Raw genomic sequence first — 21,612 nt, 5'->3', positions numbered from 1 at the left:
AAACTCACGCCCCTTTCCCCCTGCTCCTCACCAAGCATGGCGCTGAGATCCGCCGCCGCCGCCGCCCAAAACGGAGGAGGAATATGCAAGAGAATAGTTCGAAAGATCGGCGACGACATCTTGCCTCTCGAGGCACTGTACTCCTTGAAGCCCTCCAAGCCCCCCGCCAACAAGGGCCTCGCCGCCGCCGGCGATTCGGGCGGGGAGATGACGAAGAGCGCGAATCGTAGCATGTTTCCTGGTCGCCACGTCCAGTTCCGCCGGAACAACAATGGGTATCTGACACCTCTCACTCCCTGCTTTTGTTTCCTTAAATAATTTGGTTGCACGAGCTGAGCGGGGGGAATATTTTGGGTTGTTGTGTTTCGAATTATTCGGACCTATTTGAAGGCGCTTGGCGATCAAAGTCGTGAGTAGAAAGTCTACATATGGTTTGCTACTCTTTCCTATCAATATTAGAAAAAGGGCTTTCCATGTTAAAGATCAATAGCTAGCTTCTTCCTTCACTTTATAGTTGTTGGAATTTGTGAAGTATCAATCATTCGACTTGCGACGACTCGACACGAGAGTTACAAGAGTTAGTACTATTCTTGTACTACTAGACACACAAAAAATTGGAGTCCACGGGAGTAGTATAACTCTTGTGTACACTTATCAATGCTAGGAGTGCCACAAGAGTTTTGTTCTACTCTTGTACTACCAGACACCAAAAATGCAGTACATGAGAAAATGTCTCAATTTTTTAAGAGTAGTATAACTCAATGTGTAGAAACTAGAAAGACTTTGATATCATGATAGATTAACGCCATATGTCCTGAGAAATATGTACCATACAGCGAGCGGAAAAAAGAAAAGTATGGCCTCGTCATTTTACCAACTTAAAGTCCAGATCGCGTTTGATTTTATCCGAAGTTTTCTGTTGAAACACCACTTTTGATATTCTACGTTATATGTATTATGTGCATTGGTATCCCTGGCATGTTAATTCATATAAGAAAGCAGTTGGAACTCCACGAGCAGTGCATTTTGGTTCTTTACAGGTTGATGATCGATGTAAACCCTTGGAACTTGAGAACCATGACCTTGCAAGCTAGAGTGTCTTCTATTTGGTCTTGAATGCTAGCATGGTAGATGACTTGTTTGAGTTCCTTTAATTGACATTGGTTGGTTTCGTGCTAGGGTCTCTTTTAGTGTTCGAGAGATCATTAGCCTGATGATTGACGTGAGTCTTGCAGATCGTGTTAAATTTGATCTCTATTTGAAGGTTTTCAATCTTTGTTGACGAGGTCTGGAGCCTGGAAGAGGCAAAGGCTAGCCTATTTCAGCAAATATATGGTACCGAATAAGAAATGAAAAATATTGTTCAACTGTCTTGTTTCGGATGGACTATATTGTTGGATACTTGTTAACTCAGTAACTCAGTAACCCATGTCACGTAAAACCTACAAGGGATAAGCGAGCTTAATCATCTTCAATTAAGCTGGAGTCATTCTTTTGTCCAGCCAATATCGAATGTTTTCCACCATGAAAATATTAACACTCTACACTATTTCAAAAAAAAAAAAAAAAAAAAAATCCTTCTCACCATGAAGAAGTAGAAGCGCTCCATTCCAAATTAAGCTATATATGCGCGTATTTGTGTTAGCGTGTATAAGCTTTTATATAATATTATGGTTTAAGGGTGTGGATTCTCGGTAAAGTGACTGGAAGTTGAAAGGATGCCCTCTTCATCGCCATGTATGTCATCGCATCGTTTAGCGCCAAGTATTGATGAACTACATGTGACTAACTGATTGAAATAATGAGTAAACCTGCTCGAGCAACAGCTGAGCTCGAATTTTTTTTATTAAAAATACTGAATCTTGCACATCAACATCTTGTCATTGAATCTTTTGGTTCCAGGTATTATGAATTATATATTCTTGAAGGTATTAGACGTTCTATCTTTTCTGCTGTAGGCCTAATCGACCATGGAAGCCAAATCTAAAGCTGAAGCGAATGTTCACCTACATCCACGGCGCAGAAATCCAACCTAAAGTCACAATTCACACTGTAAAATCCGTAGAGAGAATGGGCGGGATCAGCAAGAGCACTGTCATGACACCCTACTACAAATCAGAGACACAAATGGGGTTGATGTGGAAAGGGAAGATCGAAAGCAAGTGGGTCGAGTTCTGGAACAAAGAAGCTGGCTACTTCTCCCCCGAAGAGGAAGCGAAGATTGCAAAAGTCCTTCAAGTGATCAAGCAACCTTAAGGGAATGTCAAGGAGCCTTCAATAGCTAAGCATTTTGCATAGAAGTATCCTGATTTCAAAGTTGCAATAGTTTTGTTCAGCTTTAAGTTAGGTTTTTGTGACCTTTTATGTAGATGACAGCAAACTTTCAACTATAGGAGGCTTGGGAAAATGAAAGTGAAGTCATTTCTTTTCTTTAGATCGTATTCGTAACAGTATTTGTGAAATAAAATATTTAGAGCACACCTTCCTATGGACAGTATAAGTTATTTAGTATGGTCCAGAACACTCCGCTCGCTTATTTGTTTTGATTGTAACAGTTTTTGTTCGCATTTTCTTGTCTTTGGAACTTTCTTTTGTGTATATAACAACAAATGTTTCGAACGAAAGAAGGGATGTGTGACAAATTGACGATGGAGTTGAAGGCATCAAAGTTATATTTTTTTTCTTTCTTGCGTTCGAAATCGCATCCATATCAATAAAATAAACAAATTGCAAGTAGTTGCTCAAAAGCCAAAGCGTCCGAGTAAAGAAGATCAGGATCTCAAAATTGTAATAACATTGTTCAAAATTAAAGTAATTTATGCAACTTTCTGTGACGTGGATGACAGCCAACGCTTTCAACTTTTGTTCAAACTAAAGTTGCTTTAAAAGATTTAAGGCTACATAGCACGTAAATACTTTAGAGTTTCACTCCCTCCCTTAGCAATTATATATTCGCTCACATGTAGTTTATGGCACTTATGTATCCCGAGCTGTTTAAATTTGACACGTTAATAACCTTTGTTTTGAGAACGTAAAAATTTTTGTCCGAAAGTTCCTATATAACATTCGTATGGTAATCTTGTAACTTTCTGTCTTTTAAGTTTGTTGAATTCATAATTAAAACTTTCCAAATAATATTTTTAAAATATAGATAGAATACATTTAAATTAGAATTTGGATAGATTTAATAGCAAATTAATAAATATTAATGGTTAAAAAGCTCTAAAACTAACATACGCACGTCATATGTGAGCTTTCAGATGAAAAATTTGACGTTTGCATAGCAGAGATATTAACGTGCCAATTTTAAACAACTCCAAGTATATAAATGCTATGAGATACAACTGAGGAGTAGGTATATAAGTGCTATAGGAGTGATACTATAAGACATTTAAGAGCTATTTAGCCAAAGATTAAATGTGATAGTAAATAAGCACCAAATTATGTCAATCTTGACTTAATCACTAGATTAATAATCACCTAATCAAAGCCAGATTTGAGCCCTGTCGCCAGCTGGGCTGCACCCAAAATGTTAACAAGTGTAGAGCTGAGCCCAGAGCTTGGAGTGACGTGACGAGAACGCTACCGGATAATAAAAGGCAGAGCGAGAGACATCGCACCGCTGCAGAGATATTTTATGATTATTTCAGTTCCCTTTTCCCCGTACAAATACTCAATTCCCCGCTTTCTCTCCTCTCTCTCTTCCTCAAATTACAAAAAAGAAGAACAAAGGTAAATAAAATCTAAGAAAACCGAAGAAAACGATATAAAATCCAATTTTTTTCTCAATTAAATCGTATATTTTGGTGATTTTTGCTTATCTTGATCGTTATTTGATCAATGTACTTGCTATTCTCACTGGTTTACTGAAGTTTTATTTGAGTTTTGTTATTATATTTTTGTTTATTTACCCTTTTTGCTTAAGAAAAATTAGTTCTTTTTGGCCTAGGTTTTGTTGCAGATTGAGGGGAGATTCTTGTGCTGTTGTATTGGTTTGGGATTTTACTGTATATTTTGAAGAATTTAGCTTCTAGGGTTTTAGTTTTCTTGAAGTGACTCTCGTCTAATTTAGGGTTCGATTTGAATACTGCTTTTTCCCCCCACATTTTTGATGATCAGAAGCAAGTGGGTTTTTAAATGTTTTAAAATGCAACTAGATTATAGTGTTTCTTGAAGCGACTCATTTTGAATTTGATGTTTTTTATCTTGATAATGTTTACAAATTCTTGGGGTTTCATTCTCTTACAAAACAGCGTTTACAAATTTACTAGGCAGGGCGAAAGAAAACCCTAAATTAAGCTCACAATGTCAAGAATTCCTCACCTCCCTCCTCGTTGCCCGCCCCCGATTCGAGTGAAAGAAGATGAAATGCCTGATCTCATCAGGTTCCCTTCTCTTGGTACCATCTTAGAAGAACAGCCCTCTTGGTTCGAAGAACTGTTGACCGATTCGGACGTTAACTCGAAAGAAACACTTCATAGGAGATCAGCTAGTGATTCGGCTGCTATTCTTGAGGTCTCAGCTGAATTACAATGCCCCATTTCTAATTCTAGTGAAGAGAGTGAAATTTGCGGTGGATTTGGGGGAAATTGTGTATATGGTCCGAATTCGCCTAGGCAAAAGAGTAGCTTAAGCAACTCCGAAGTGTCTGCGTTGATGGAAAGTATTCCTCCGAACAAGTTGCAGTACGTGACAGTGGATGTTCCTAGTTGCGAGACGATGAAGCAGGCTGACCAGAATGGGGAATATCAAATTTCAGCGGGTGATCTTGACCCAGAGAAGGCAGCAAGAAGGTAAGCATTTTCTTTCATGTGGGCATTGGACCCTAAGTTATTTGGATATGCATGACTTGGCGAGATAGATATTTATGTATCACTTACTGGAGTTAATTTGCAAGATCCATTGCATGTGTGTTGTTTATTAAAATTGCTTAATACGTCAAGTAGTCGTGGCTGGAATAACTTGGCATCACCATAAGCATGAATGCTATGTGTGGTCATCATTTAATAAGACATTTTCTCATCAAGATAGGGTCAACTATGGAGCGAAAATCCTAGCCTGACATGCTTCACAAAAGAATTAGCGTTTATAAGCAGTTGTATGACATCTTTTGTATGTATTGATTTCATAGTACCTTAATGGGCGGTTGGCTGATGGTTAAATGTAGGCTTTTATTCCTGCAACCAACAATCGACCTATTATTTCTCGCAGCCCATGAAGGAGTCTATGTGAAGACTAGCACCATACAAGTCACTACAGAAAACCACATTCTGCTCTCAGGCTCAAAATATGCCAAAGTGGGGAAGGCTCAATTGGGATGATGGGATAATAATCCGCTTGGCATAAATTATTTAAGCATACAATATAGGACTACCCATACAACATGCAGTGCATTAACTTTAGAACCTCACATGTCTAGAATCATCATTCTTACTTACATTCTCTTCATATATCATTGTAGACCATAATCTTTCTTTTGTGTATATATTGGGATAGGGCTTCACTGCAAGACGTGATTTGCAGATATGGAGGAGAAGATTAATTTACTTTTGATGTACATTTTGAATTTTAGTAGCTACAAAATCATGTTATATCCATATTGAGTAAGGAGGTTTGTACATGGGTTTGGAAATGTCTAAGACCATATTTGTGATAAGACAATGATGTAAAGCAGCTGCAGATTAGACCAAAGTGTCGAATTATATATATATGCGCACACACACACACACACACACACACACACACACACACACTACAATTGACAGTTTCAGTGGACTATTCACCGAACAGGATTTTCCTGTGCAATGCTGTTGAAGATTTGTGTTCTAGCTGCTTCTATCCATGAGCACATGACTTATCAACTTATTAACACTTATTTTCTTTTTTTGTCCTTGTTTTCCATTTTTTCGTTTTTACTTTTAAGATTTATGTGCATTAAAAGTGCAGAACCGTTTTATGTATGTGCTTGCGTGCATGCGCTCGTGTACGTTGACATTCATATAAAATTATCATCTTCAATTAGGATTAATGAATCAGAGGGGTTTACAAATGCTATTTGAATTCATATCAGCTCTGATGCATTTTGAAGTATGTATGTCAAAATTTATTTGGTTGTGTATCATATTTGTCTGTATACAAGTGAGGAGCAAGTGTACTCCAACTTGACCTAGGTAAATCTTAGAGGCCCTTTATATAAATTCAAGAAAAAAAAACTGAAAAACGAGTCCCGTATAAGAAATGTTGAGTCCTGTTATGTTAGGCTGAAAAAGAATCAATACCAGGTATGTTTTTGCTTAACCACTTCGCATATATTATTTGGTGACCTATTAGAGGACCACACTGGAGCGAAGACCAAAAAACAACTTTGTAGTCCCTACTTTATTTCTCCATTTTGCATGTCTAGCTTAGGAAATTCTAATCTGAACTCTCAATGTTTTTAAAAGAACTGATTGGAGTTGTTAATGAATTCTATACTGACTATGGTGCGAATGAATTTTATATTGACTATGGTGCCTGAACTGAGTACTCTTCTGGCTCCACTTTTTTTTGTAGCCAAGTCCCTACTGTCCATGAAGTGTCTGCTTGGTGTTACTTGAAATCTTAACAAACTCATGCCCTGTTGCTCATATTTGACATCATTTGCTTGCAATTTCGCGGCCATGTGTGTGTTGTGTGTGGGGGGGGGGGGGTTAAATATAGGTATTACAACATTGTAAGAAGGAATTAAAAAAGATATCAATTCAACTAAAACTGATAAATATGAATAAGAAACATGTTTGCTAGATGAGAGGGGGAGAATATGGTTTGCTATATCACAGTTATCTATAGAAATCAGTCAGTGTTCCTTGATTTGAACTCCTAGGGGGGGGGGGGGGGTTACCTTGCTGGAAGTGATCTCACTTGACACCACTTTCACCACGGAGTTCCTCTTGTTACCCTATGACTTGAGTTGAGCTTTCGTAAATTTCCGGCATACATGTATATCCACATGCTGTCTATGTAACCATACACCACCTTGATTATCTTCTATCACCAGGGAGTTCCTCATGTATATCCACATGCTGTCTATGTAACCATACACCACCGTGATATCTTCTATCACCATATGGGATCATCAAAAATTACTTAGGACCCATTAACCATATATGTGAGATTATGGTTCAGATATGGTAGACCGGAAGGCCTTCATAGGCTAATAGTTGAGAGCTACTAAGTGATTATGTATTTTATAGGGTTAGTAATGATGTGTTTGATATTCTTACTAAAGATGTGATTGTCAAGTTTTTGCTGAAATATGAAAACTCGTCGGATACAATTGTAAGCTTTTTTAATTATTAATTATGTGGTGACACCACTTCCCAGAAATCCTGGGTCTGCCACTGAATCAAACACAAACTTGGTCTCCATTTTTTGGTCGGATCAGACAAAATATCTCAACAGGAGAATGAGTCTAACTTCCATTTCAGCTACTGTTGGTTTGTGCATTAGGCCTAAAATTTTGTAGTATGAACAAGAGGAATTATGCATATGCATACATAGTGGCACATGTGATCCTCTCTAGTCACTGTAGAAGGTTAATAAAACTGATATAACTGAAACTCATCTGCATTTAGGCACTTATATTTTTCTCCATTTTTTGGCTTAGTATACATATATACAAGTTGAAGTCATGTTGCAATCATTCATTTTTCTTACCCAGTAACTCTTGATAACAATACTTTATTTAAAGGCGCCCTGCAATAACTGTAGTTTATAGCAGATGACCAAAATGGTCAAATCATCGATAAAGACACGATCACTATAATGGTGGAGCATAAAGCACCAATCCACACTCACCCGCGAGGTTTGTATTACTTGACAGTAAAAATCCAATTGTGAGGAGCTTGATACATGACATTGGACAAGCAGGAAAAATAGCAGGACTGACTTCAGCTAATTTTGAGGGAAAATATTATCATGTATTCTCATTTAGCAAACTGCAGAATGTTACTAGCATTAATAAGCTGTAGTAGCGGGATATGGCTTTATGTGTCAATCACTTGGGAACTTGAGGGAACCCAAGCATACTTCAGGAGCGTATTTAGCCATATGATATAGACATCGCCTTTCGTCAATGCTGACCTTCATTTAGTAGGGAGACACAACTAACAACATATGGAGTAATTATCTAAATCAACTTTGTCAGACTATGCACCAACTGTTTTTATGAGTGATTATATAGCTATTTATGTACAGACCTATAGTACATATCATTTAACCCTTTTCATTTTTCTTGTAGTAGACACTAGTGGGCTCCTAATTCTCTGTGTCCACGTGACACTGTTACATAGCAATTCTAACCTTTATTTTGTGTGTGTGCGCGCGCATGTGAAAAGTATGCAACAAATTATTGGACAATTTAATATACCACCATGAGACAGATATATCTGTGTAGCTTGCATCTGCAATTAGCAAATTATAAGATTCTTTCTGCTGGAGGGGTCATTCATGTATCACGTAAGCTAAACAATATAAATAGTTTATGTTTTTAAATTTTGGATTTGACTTCCTAATTATGTTGCTCCTTTCCACCACTGTTGTAGGGATTGAATACTCTTATTTTAGGTTGAATATGACGCCTATATATTTTATATAAATTTTAATATTTTTCTTTGATGGATCTTGAAATTCTCCTGAATCAAAAGAAGCAAACTAGACAAGGTCAAGTTATTGATTTTTTTCATATTAAACCTTCAGATATTCGTTGATCGTATATTAGGCACCGAATTCTTCATTAGCTTCTACTCATAATCTCTCTCTTTTGTTTTCTCCTTCAATTCCTCATTGGAAGTGGCAGGACAAAACCTGTACTTTCTCCTGAACTCTTACATTTAGGTACCTTTTGTAGGCATCGAAAATTGCCTATAGGTCTCCACGAACAGCTCAGTGTTAAGGAACGACAATGAACGTCACTATCTGGTTCACAGGAGTTCGATTGACGTCGGTGAACGCTTGAAGTGAATCGACGAACTACGTGAGCTGACAGAATTTCGGAATAACGAAGGCACATGCTAATCGAGAGCCCCGCGATGTTTACAAAAAGAACAACGCCTTTCGTGTCTCGTTCGTTCTACAGATAATCTAACCATCGGGGCTGATAGAACTCTTCGTCAGAATTCCAACGCAATTCGAATCACTAAAATCCGAGTTCGGACGAAGAATTTACAGCGGGGTGTCCTAGATTTTTGGGGACGCCCCAGGGGTGTCCTAGATTTTTGGGGACACCCCAGGGGTGTCGCCTATAAATAGAAGCCTTAGGCCTCACTTTTGGGGATCTGGATTTTTGGAGAATTGGCGAAGCCCTGCTGGAGTGAAGAGTGATCGAGCACTTCAACACAAGAGAGTTCTTCATCAGATCTACATCACCCGCATCCGTTCCTTAGCATTACCCCTCGTCGGTAATCCTAAGAAAAGTGATTATCTCGCTTCGCCGAGATAAGAGCTACGATTTCTCGATCCCTTCGCGGATCGACGAAGCTCTGCCCGATTTTTCTAGATCAGATCTGATTGCCAGGTAGTCCACGGATATCGACGTCCCCGTCACAGGCTAAAGACCCACGCAAGCAAGAGACGATAAACAGATCTTGTGTTTATTTTCAAGAAAGTTGTAATTTTTATTTTCGTTATTTGAATTCATTTGTAACGTTTGAAGTTTTAATGAAATCAATGATGAAGGCAACTTTTGACGAAAACAAGCTGGCGACCACAGTGGGAGCCAACGGCCTCGCTGCCGAGACCGTCGTGACGCAACCGGCATTCAAGATCCCGGTGAACGAAGAGATCGAATACGAGTTCGATCAACAAAAGTTTGAAGAATACCTCTCTTCCTCCTCCTCCAGATCCGCCTCTCCAAACAGGCGCAGGAAGATTTCATCTCCCAAGAGTGCTCGCGGGCCCTCAGGATCGAACATCCAAGATCCCCTCGCCGTCGTTGCACTTACTCCCCGCGACGTTCCTATGACGTCCAACGTGGTTGAAGCTGCAGATCCAGATCTGCCATCCGCCGTAAAGACAAGTGTTGAAGGTGCTCCAGCTTTGTCAAAGAGGGTGCGCCAAAGACGGCGTCAACGCCTTACACGGCAGTTGGCCAAGGCCGCAGAATCGATGGACGGGATCCGCTACAATGAGGATCTAAAGTCCAGACAGCGCCAAGAGCAACAACGGCGCACAACCAACTCCTCCTCCAAGGCAGAAACGAACGAATGGGTTCGTGTCACGAGGACTCGCTCGACCCTCGAAGAGCGAATCAAGAAACGCTGCGCGTTGCTTGCGCATGCCCGAGTCCTTCTGCAGAAGGCGGAAGAGATGCAGAAAGGAGAGACGGTCAAAAAGCCGTCAAAACACAAGCAGATATGGGTGCCAAAGGCAAAACCAGCACCAAAGGCAAAGGTGGGCGAAAATGTCATCCAACCTTCATCAAATACAGATCCCGTCTCCCTTGCCCCCGCACCTACGGCGGAGTCAGGTAAGAACGTGGGTCCTTCTAGATCCAGGGTTCCGTTGAAAGGTCGTCTCGGTCCCTTACCGGAGAACCGAGGTAAAGCACCCGTCAAGAAGCGATTGGGACCGTTGAAAAGTCCCCAAACAACAGTCAAGACTGGGGGTCGTACTAACAAAGGGAAAGCCCATATTACCGACCGCATTGGATTGCGAGTCGAAGTTCAAGAGCCCGTTGGACTTACACGCTCTCAAAGGCGTAAAAGTGAACGAGTGACTCTTGGAGACGCAAATAAAGCGTCGCGTCCCCAGAGGGAAACATATTTTTCTGATGACGATGTTACACCTAGGTAGGCGTGCCAACACTTTATGGGTTGCTCCAGTTATCAAACTGATGAGCTGTACTATAGGGCTGGGGGTGCAAATAAATCCCGAAAAAGAAATGTTCGAGACACGGAGCCTCATTGTCCGTGTGCCAACATAATCAAAGCAGTATTATCGGAATGCTGCTGTTCTAAAACCCCAAAAAGAGTCTCGGTGTTTGAGAGAATTTCTACCAGGGCGTCCGAGGCCAAACCAAGGCATTTCCAAAGGAGGAAACCCATTCGCCAAGATGATGAATTTTCAGAAGTGTCCGTCAATATGACCGGCAGAAGGAAATCGACGCAACACTTAAACCCAGATCAGTTTGCCGATGTATCCCGGCGTATGACTCGGTTGCGGTCAGGAATCAATAAGCGAAAGAATTACCAAAAGATGCAAAAAGGACTTCCTTTGGAAGAGGAGGTATTAGATGCTGGTTCAGATTCTTGCTCGGCTATAGCGTCCGATGACACGGCATCGAGCGCGAGACAGCCCTACGAGTCATTTATGATTAGCGCCGAACAAGTAACCAAGATGCTTGAAGAGGCCCTGGCTAAGCAGAAGAAAAGCTTCAAGTTCGAGATGGATCTGGCCATGCAGCAGATGAGGGAAATGCATGAACGAGAAGAAGATAATGTCAATCCTGTCAACAATAGTAACGGAGGCGGTCCCTTGAATGATAATGCGAAGGAGGACCACGTTACCTCTCCCCGAAGCCACTCGAAGACGGATACGAGTGAAGATAAGAAGATGAAGGACTTGGAGAGCAAAATTAATGCTTTAATGTCTGCTCAAGAGGTAAAGAAGACCGGCATTCCGTGTCCTTACCCGAAAGAGTGGGACTCGATCCCGTATCCAGCGAAGTTCAACCTGATCAACTTCACGCCGTTCGACGGGAAGGGCTCGCCAACTCAGCACCTGATCTATTTCAAGTCCCATTTGGGAGTGATCTCTGGCAACGAGCCTCTCTATTAACATCTTGGATGTTATGGGAGTAGAGCCGCTCAAGACATGGAAGGATTTGAAGGCCCGAGGAGAGCAAGCCGAACGATTCCTCAAAAAGAAGAAGGCCGAGAGGAGCCAACCGATGGCTAATTCTCCGAACTCGAACTTCGCCTCTCGTGATAGGGGCAAGGCACCTGCAGCGACTGTTGATCAAACGTCAAAACAGCAGTCCCGAAGACAGCAAAAGACTTCGGGTCCAAGACTCCAAAAAGAGTACTCTTTTAAGGACGAAGACGTTCCCGCCATCTTCGAGTCTCTTCTCGAAAACAACAAAATCAAGCTCCCGCCCATCACGAATCAGGAGGAAGCTGAAAATACTACGGATCCAAAGTACTGCGCATACCACAGGAGGATCATTCATCCCACCAAGGCTTGCTTTACTTTAAAGAATAGCATCCAGATCTTGGTTGAAGCCGGCGTCATAACGTTAGGATAAGCCAAATGAGAATGGAAAGACTCCAAAGGGTATACGGGTATAAACTGTTTCTTAACACTCCGACAAGTATAAGAGTATAAACTGCTCCTTCCTACACTCCAAAGAGTATATGAGTATAAACTGCCGACAAGTATAAGAGTATAAACTGCTCCTTCCTACACTCCAAAGAGTATATGAGTATAAACTGCTTCTTAATCCTCCGACCGGTCCAAAGAGTATATGAGTATAAACTGCTTCTTAATCCTCCGACCGGTATAAGAGGTTAAACTGCTTCCTAACACTCCAACAGGTATATGAGTCTAAACTATTTTCTTTCTTTCACGAGAAATTCCTGGAGAATTTTATACGTAATATTCTTAAGGATAACCCGATCATGCAACCAAATACAATAATAAACCCAGTTTCGCGAGGAAGCTGGGGGTGGATGACTCATGTAACGGGAAGTTCCCGGAAGAATACTATATGTAATTTTCTTAGGGATAACCCAATCATTACAAATTAGGTGATAAGCACTAAACCTCCATTGTGATTTGTATGAGTCAACACTCCCGTTGTAAGTTGTACTCTCACTCTCACCTCTCACTTGGTCAAACCTTCCTATAGTTAGAGCCACAACCCAAAATTCCCTCTCGATTTCTTCAATGAACGAGAGGCCCACAAATCAAGCGATCAAACCTATAAAAGGTAAGATCGTCTCAAACCTCCCATTCCTAATGCTCCCTTGGTCAAACCTATAAAAGTTAGGGCCAAAGCCAGATTCCCCTCTCGATTCCTTCCATGAACGAGAGGTCCACCTTCAATTTGAGCAATCAAACCTATAAAAGTTAGGGTTGCTTGAATATTTTCGATTCTCGGAGTGGAGATCCCACTTCTAGTTTCACTTTTCTGGATTCTGGGGGTGGAGATCCCACCCCGAGTCTCCTTTGCATCTGAAAATAGAATATAAAATTCTTCCTCTTCGGCTTTAGGAGATAGAATATAAAATTCTTCCTCTCCCGCATCGGGTTCGTCTTTGCCCTAAGAAAAGACACCACCTTTTCAACCCTCAAAATCCGTGCCTCACAGGTACGGGGAATTTTATCCCGAATCCTAAGTAGGGATAAGTCAACGCCTAACACGCGTTGTCGGTTTAGTCTTTCACCGATTGAAGAAGACACCAGAATTCCAGTCTGGGGACTTTCATCCCGAATCCTAAGGAGGGATGAGTCAGCGACAAAAGACCACATATTCAACATTGTGGCAGATTGTTATTAATAACACCATAATCCGTGCCTCACACGCACGGGGAATTTTATCCCGAATCCTAAGTAGGGATAAGTCAACGCCTAACACGCGTTGCCGGTTTAGTCTTTCACCGAGTGAAAATGACACCAGAGTATAATTCTGGGGACTTTCATCCCGAATCCTAAGTAGGGATGAGTCAACACCTAACATGTGTTGCCGGGTAGTCTATTCCCGTAACAAGGGCGAAGTCTATGTATTCGAAATCATAGCATAAAGTCTCAGAGAATTCGCTCTCTTAGCACAACGTTACATGCGGAACGGATTCAGACAATCCGCATGCTAGCCCGATTTCAAACGGTAATCGGTAAAGGCACATCAAACCCGTTGAAGGTTGGGGGTTTGCCAAAAATCCCAAAGTCTATGTCTAACACACATTGCCGGTTTAGTCTTTCGCCGATTGAAAAAGACACCAGAGTCCAAACCTGGGGAATTTTATCCCGAAGCCTAAGAATGGATAAGTCGTCGTCTGATACGCGACGCGGGGTACCTTTTTCCTATAAGAAATGGTTAAGTCTATGTATTCAAAATCATAGCATCAAGTCTAAGAAAAACGATTTTCTTAGCACAACGTTACATGTGAGACAGGTTTAATAATTCACATGCTAGTCCGATTTCAAACGGTAATCGGTAAAGACATATCAAACCCGTTGATGGCTGGGGGTTTGCCAAAAATCCCGTAAAACTTATCATCATTGGGTTCAATAAAGAAATATCATAAAGGAATCAAATGCGGAGTCTCTATTAATAGATCAAGTCAAAGCATACAATAAAAAAGCTCGTTAGCCTGAAGGCAGCTGACGGCTAAGAACATGAGACTCTAAACTAGAAAGCCTATCTATATAACTCTGCTCAAGTTCTGCCTGCAGGCCAGCTCGGACGGATTCTTCAGAACTGCTCAAGATCTTCACGGCTTCATTCTTCAGCTTCATCAATCTCTCCTGTGTAGATCCTAGCTTCTCGAGGGCCTGTCCACGAGAATGCTCTACTCCAGCCAGGTCTTCTGCAATGATAGTAATGGACTCCTCGGCGTGCTTCAAGGCCTCCTTCAACCTAGCCACTTCCTCGTGGCCGGAATCCAAAGAACGGAGTAGCTCGGCTCTATCTGTATCCCTCCTCGCCACGGTAGCCATCAGCTGCGCAACTGAATGCTCATGTGACTGAAGCTCACTGCCGATGGAAGATCTCAGGTCGCGCCACTGTGCCAGCCTATGCTCCATCTGAGAGGACACGAAGGAAGAAACCCCATTAGCCTTCAGCTCCTTCAACTCTCGGATCTCCGACTCCAGAACAGCAAAATCGGCACTCCTAGGAGGTCGAGGTCGACGTGGAGACATCGGAAACCTGTAATGAAAAGTAGCAAGTCAGATACAATCTAAAGTATGAATACGCGAAATTTAAAAGGGAAATTAAGAACTTTAATTAAAATCCTGTGTATAAATAGGATTTTATAGTTGAAGTCTAATTAAACCTACAAATTTTGTGCATGCGAAACAATGATTGTCATTTTCGCAGTAAATTTTGGTGAAATACCCAAAATACCCTTCGTGTTCAAGGCTAAATTCGGGTTAAGGACACGCTCGAGTTGGGTCATGGTCATCATACCTAATCACATAGCACCCCCATCACCCCATAATTTTGGTTAATCTTACACATAACACCCTTTTGTAAAATTTAGCTAATTTTGCACATAACCCCTTCAAAGTTCAGTCCCTCTTTTGCACATAACCCCTTCAAAGTTCAGTCCCTCTTTTGCACATAACCCCTTCAAAGTTTAACCCTCTTTTGCATATAACCCCCTCAAAGTTCAATCCCAAATTTGCACATACACCCCTGAAAATTTCAGCCTCAAATTTGCACAAAAACCCCCCAAATTCGATCAATTTCTCAAATTCCATACCCAAATTCGGTTTTTCTTCCAAGATTAAAGAGCTAGAGTTGAAATTATCAAGCCATGAACATAATCAATCAAAAAATTCGGCCAACAAACAAACCCAATGCAAATTTCGGATTTCCCCCAAATTTGAAGAACTAGGGCTTTCAATCTTTGAATCAAAACATGAGGAACTAACTAAAATCAAAGCAAGGGAATTGAAGCCATAAAAGAAAAGAGACTTACCCAAGTTTTAAAGCTTGAAGAAGAAGAAAATCCCAAACCCTAGCTTGTAGGGGGATGAAGATTTCGGCCAAGGTCAAGGGTTCTTTTTTTGTGAGGCTTTATCTTACCAAAGCTAAGGGCTTGAAGAAGAAGATGATGGAACCCTTGGAGAAGATGAGAACTTGGAGAAGAAGGGGTTGAGGCCTTGAAGAAGATGGTCTTAAAAGCTTTAGAACTCTTGAAGAAGGAGTTTGAAAGAGGAGTGGGCGGATTTCTCTGTTGGAACCGAAAAAAAAATTAGGGGGGCGGAACTTCTTGCTGGAACCGGAAACAGAAAAGGAAAAGAAGAAGAGGAGAAAATTAGGTTTTGGGGTTTTAAATAGGCTTGAACCAGCCTGAACCGGACCCGGACCTGAACCGAACCGGTCTGGACCGAACCAGTCTGAACCAAATCAATCGGACCGGACCGATCCTAGCTTGTTGATTCGCATGCATGTAAACCGCGAAATGTGGGTTCGCGCGTGTGGAAGGGTCCGGGGGTAATTCATATGCGTTTCGAACCTCTTTTCGGATATGTTTCGATGTATTCAACACTCGTATCTATACTCCAATGAGAATACGAGTCTAAACTATTTTTCACAATGGACGGGAAGTTCCTGGAGAATATTATGTATAATATTCTTAAGGATAACCCGTCAACCTCCGATGGGTACACGAGGCTAAACTAATTCCCGAAACTCCCAGGAGTACACGAGTATAAACTGGTTCTCCTCAGGTTGATTCGAAACCCTAGGGTCAACGCCGGTTAACGCGTAACCCTAGGTCAACGCCAGTCAACGCGTTGCGACAAAAAGTCAATATTCGACGTTCGAAACCCTAGGATCAACGCCGGTCAACGCGTAACCCTAGGTCAACGCCAGTCAACGCGTTGCGACCAAAAAGTCAACATTCGACGTTCGAAACCCTAGGGTCAACGCCGGTCAACGCGTAACCCTAGGTCAACGCCAGTCAACGTGTTGCGGCAAAAAGTCAACATACAGTGATCTGAAATCCTAGGTCAACACAATGTGACGGAGGTAGTTCAAAGTCAACTTAATGACACGAGCCAAACTCAATTCATCAGCTGTAGACTCGAGACTTCGACGACGGTCAGGCGATAAACGCATTGCCGGAAGAACTTCGGTTATTCGTCAAAGCATCGAATAGACCGAAAATCGAAGGAGCCAAGAGTTAAAGCTAACTACGGGTCCTTTACGCCGACTGAAGGCTGGACCAATCACATCTAAAGTATTCCAGCCTCTTCTATAAAAGAAACGAGTCCGGAACGCTTTGGAGGGGGTATCTGTAGGCATCGAAAATTGCCTATAGGTCTCCACGAACAGCTCAGTGTTAAGGAACGACAATGAACGTCACTATCTGGTTCACAGGAGTTCGATTGACGTCGGTGAACGCTTGAAGTGAATCGACGAACTACGTGAGCTGACAGAATTTCGAAATAACGAAGGCACAGGCTAATCGAGAACCCCGCGATGTTTACAAAAAGAACAACGCCTTTCGTGTCTCGTTCGTTCTACAGATAATCCAACCATCGGGGCTGATAGAACTCTTCGTCAGAATTCCAACGCAATTCGAATCACTAAAATCCGAGTTCGGACGAAGAATTTACAGCGGGGTGTCCTAGATTTTTGGGGACGCCCCAGGGGTGTCCTAGATTTTTGGGGACACCCCAGGGGTGTCGCCTACAAATAGAAGCCTTAGGCCTCACTTTTGGGGATCTGGATTTTTGGAGAATTGGCAAAGCCCTGTTGGAGTGAAGAGTGATCGAGCACTTCAACACAAGAGAGTTCTTCATCAGATCTACATCACCCGCATCCGTTCCTTAGCATTACCCCTCGTCGGTAATCCTAAGAAGAGTGATTATCTCGCTTCGCCGAGATAAGAGCTACGATTTCTCGATCCCTTCGCGGATCGACGAAGCTCTGCCCGATTTTTCTGGATCAGATCTGATTGCCAGGTAGTCCACGGATATCGACGTCCCCGTCACAGGCTAAAGACCCACGCAAGCAAGAGACGATAAACGGATCTTGTGTTTATTTTCAAGAAAGTTGTAATTTTTATTTTCGTTATTTGAATTCATTTGTAACGTTTGAAGTTTTAATGAAATCAATGATGAAGGCAACTTTTGACGAAAACACCTTTGTGCTTGCAGTTTGTCTTGTAATTGCTGCTTTTTAGACATAGAAGTGATTAATAAGGTGAGGATTGAACACACTAGGGTATGTACAAAATTTTCTTGACTAAAGGCTATTGGTGAAAGAAAGTTTTATGGGATGGTATACACATGTATAATGACGAGCTGGGGCAGATACAATGATGACAAATACATGGAATTGTGTTGAAGCATGAGGTAATGGCGTGCTGAGAAAGCCACACTGTAATGAGGAATGCATTGAATTTTTTTGAAGGCTGAGGTATGAGATGAGATGTAAGTTAAGATGGTCATCGTATTTTAGGATGACCCATGGTCTGTGTTAATGCTTATAGTCTTATTGTGAAACTTGGTTTTGCTTATAATAGGATGAATTAAGAAAAGGATAAGGGCCTTATTGGGAGAATTGACGGTTGATATTATGGCATATTCTAGAAATAAACTCAGAATGATAGTATACCTCGTTCATAGTCCACTTCGTAACACTTCACATGTATTATGTTTCTTCAATAAGAAATGGTGATATAGGTTTTTTGCGATCAAGGAAGCAAGTACACATGTTATCGTCTATACTCAGTGCGAAGATTTTTCAACATTGAGAGCCTGAAATTGGCAGGAAGTATTGAGATCCATTCCATGCAATGTAGTTATGAAATGCAGTGACCAAACTATAAAGTGAACTTGGTTGCTCCATGTCCCCAAATGTTGATTGAAATGGCTACTTACTGTATCAAATTTACTAATGAACCAATATCTTTTCCAGGCGGTCTGGGCAAAGGTCGAGGGTTCGTAAGCTTCAATATATTGCTGAGCTCGAGAGAACTGTTGATGTATATCAGGTAACTAAACCACTACTTCTTTCTTCCATGTGCTCTTTACATGTTATTCCTGTATTTTTGTGTGTGCTTGCACATGTGCTGATAATCATGTTTGCTGTCTAGACCATAGGAGCAGAATTGGCAGCTGGAGTTGCATCCCTTTTTCAGCAGCGACTCGTTCTATCTGTAGAAAACAAGAAACTTAGACAGCAGATTGCTCGCCTTCGGCAGGAGAAAGTGATCAAGGATGGTGAGCAAGCTTCTTGTTTACTGAATTATATAAAACCCCTTTTGCTTCACGGTGTTGTGCACAAAACCTCCCTTAAACTTTATAAATTAGAGAAAAGCCCTGGAATTATTGAAAATTGTTACAATTGGCATCAATGTAAAGGTTAAAATGTCTAAACTACCCTTATTAGTTTCTATCAACCCTAACCTGAACTCTTTCTCAATAAAAGTAATATAAGGGCACACCTAAACTGATTACTGTCAGTTCAGTGAAACAAGATCTGAGGGATTTATAATTTATAAAGTTTAGGGGGTTCTTGTGCAAAACAACCCAAGTTTGTGAAATTTTGCCCTTACTGTTTTGCAAACACACATAATAACTCCTATAAGTCAGCTTTATTCTTGGGCACTTTGTTACTACTAAATGTACTATAATCTTTTGTTCCTCTGCTTCAATGAGTGCAGGTGAATATCAATCCCTGAAGAAGGAAGCAGAGAGGTTGAAGGCGATCTATGGATGCCACCGAAGAAGCAAGAGCGCTGTTTCTCTCTTCGACACAGAATCTATAGATGCTAATCCTTCAGGAGCAGCTTGGCAAATGTTGGATTTTGGAAAGCTAAATCTTGACGGAAACCCAGTGGCACCATTGAGGCATGGTTTCGGTCTCTAACGCCATCTTCGCTTATATTAACATTGCTAAAGCTTCACCAAGGTTACAGGATTCTAGTCCTTACTCTAACCACAACCTTTAGTTGCTGTAGGTTAATGACATAGTTTATGTGATCCTTTAGACTGGAAAAGTACTTTTCTGAAAGGATATAAAAACTGTGATAGTTAGTGATGTGGGTTACGTTGGTCCTACAACTCTTTTTTGTGTTGTACATTTGGATTTGAACTGGATTAACCTGATAATACCTTGGAATCGCAACGACGAAATGAATGCATTTATCACAGATTATTCTGATCTGAGATTTGAGTTTGGGATCCGTCTCTGTCTCAAAGCATTGTATTAGATATGTCGCCGCATCGTTCATCTGGTTGTCCTGGGAATGTTTTTGTATCAATGTCAGGGTGTTACGTGAGTCGGTTATAGATAATTAATGAAGAACCCGTGAGGCCTAAGATTTGTGGATTAGGTAATTGTGGTACTATCTATGCTTTGATTTCGTACAGTGGGTGAATTGCTAATTTGTTTACATGAAGCGTGCGTACGTATCGCTTCAGCTGCACTGTAGGAATATTTAAATAAATAATTATGCATCTAAGTTCTGATCATGAGACATGGTATTATAATTCTGTTATATTATTCAATTCGGATATCATGAGAAGATTGTGTGGGGATTTTTAGCATTTTTCCCTCAATTTTTTTTTTAGAATATAAAATCTACCTGTGACATGGGCCTGGTCCTCAGCCGACGCGGGAGATAATCATTGTGAAAGTGGCAGTATCATCATCATATCATATGTATCTCTCGTGAAAGACAATCAGTAGGCCAACCAGTCGCCATAAAAACTTAGGTTCCTTTATTTTTTTTTATTTTTTTGTTGTATAAATGACTGATTGGAACAGACTGCTGAGGATATTATTTTTAGCTGCCATGTCCCTCGTGATACTGTACTTTTTTTTTTCTCCCTTTTTTTTAACTTTCTGATGACTCCTATAATCTAGATTCATTGCAGTTTTGACTTAAAACGTCATTGCTTTTGTGATCGGTGAACTCATCTCATCTCTTGATACGTGAATGGATGGTAAGATTTGGCTTGTTGATCACCGGCTAATTGGAGAGTATCTGAATCCATGCATCGACGGCCAACGTTACATGAACCCCTACATTATGAGGACATATTTCATTTTAATGAAAGATTACTGCGGGAGCTAAGATCAAATTAGTTACAATGTTAGTAAATATTTTGGAAGGTATTTGTTTGATGTGGACCATACTCATGTGGCCTCCAAAATATTGCAATTCTAATAGGCTTCTTTTCCTTTAAATTTATGTACATGCGCGTATGCATCATTCTTATATACAACGACTGCCCACTGTTTATTTCATCTTGGATTCTTGGTGTTCGTTGTCCTTCACTATACTTTTGGAATCCCTCGTCCCTTTCAGTCCTCAACTCATGATTTATTTTCAAAACTAACTGACGATATAATTCTATCCGGTTTTTCCTATTTTTTGAATAATTATTCACCCTCTTTAATCTCCGTTTCTCCATTAGCCATGAATTTGGATCATCTCTACTACAAAAAAATAGTGAAGAGACTACTATTTTTAATCTCAATCGTTGATTACTTAGTAAGTGGTTATAATATAATCTTAATCTAACATTCACCATAGCCCAGTGTATTGCACTTATTTTTAATTTGCATTCAAAGAAAAAAATCACAACCATCAACTAGATAATTAATGGTTATGATTATGTAGTGGTTTCTCCACTACTTTTTAGATAGTGAAGAGTATCCGAATCCATTAGACATCGTATAAATTTACCACCTTCCATAAAAATCTTCAACATTCATTTCCCATTTTATATTGTATCTTTGTCTCTACTGCAATTGGCCAAATATACGCCACGTCAATTTTCACGTGTTCAGTCTCTGGGGGGTTCCTCTCGAAATTACATACCAACCCAAAATTTAGTGGACTTTTAACACATATCCACTGGCATTCGTTTGGTCTTCTAAGGTTATCA

At 40.8% G+C, this 21,612-nt stretch overlaps 2 protein-coding genes across 5 annotated transcripts; both read left to right on the top strand.

Annotated features, from left to right (window-relative positions):
* Positions 1 to 2,511, top strand: LOC109824622. Its single transcript, XM_020391250.1, has 2 exons — positions 1 to 275; positions 1,959 to 2,511. Exons 1-2 carry the CDS (start codon positions 37 to 39, stop codon positions 2,254 to 2,256), a joined length of 537 nt encoding a protein of 178 aa, XP_020246839.1. The 5' UTR covers positions 1 to 36; the 3' UTR covers positions 2,257 to 2,511.
* LOC109824020 (basic leucine zipper 34) lies at positions 3,642 to 19,747 on the top strand. Of its 4 annotated transcripts, none has more exons than XM_020390526.1 (5): positions 3,642 to 3,732; positions 4,272 to 4,793; positions 18,632 to 18,707; positions 18,810 to 18,936; positions 19,380 to 19,741. In XM_020390526.1, the coding sequence occupies exons 2-5, from the start codon at positions 4,306 to 4,308 to the stop codon at positions 19,583 to 19,585; spliced, it is 897 nt and encodes a 298-aa protein (XP_020246115.1). In that variant the 5' UTR covers positions 3,642 to 3,732; positions 4,272 to 4,305; the 3' UTR covers positions 19,586 to 19,741. The 4 variants fall into 4 exon arrangements, with proteins under 4 accessions (XP_020246115.1, XP_020246114.1, XP_020246116.1 ...); XM_020390525.1 differs by having other exon boundaries at positions 3,654 to 3,732; positions 4,254 to 4,793; XM_020390527.1 differs by lacking the exon at positions 3,642 to 3,732 and having other exon boundaries at positions 3,743 to 4,793; positions 19,380 to 19,566; positions 19,677 to 19,747.

This window comes from Asparagus officinalis, chromosome 9 (genome assembly GCF_001876935.1).
Source record: "Asparagus officinalis chromosome 9, Aspof.V1, whole genome shotgun sequence".
NCBI lineage: Eukaryota > Viridiplantae > Streptophyta > Magnoliopsida > Asparagales > Asparagaceae > Asparagus > Asparagus officinalis.
Note: the sequence above shows the minus strand (reverse complement) of the source record. Positions and strands in the feature narration are given on the sequence as shown.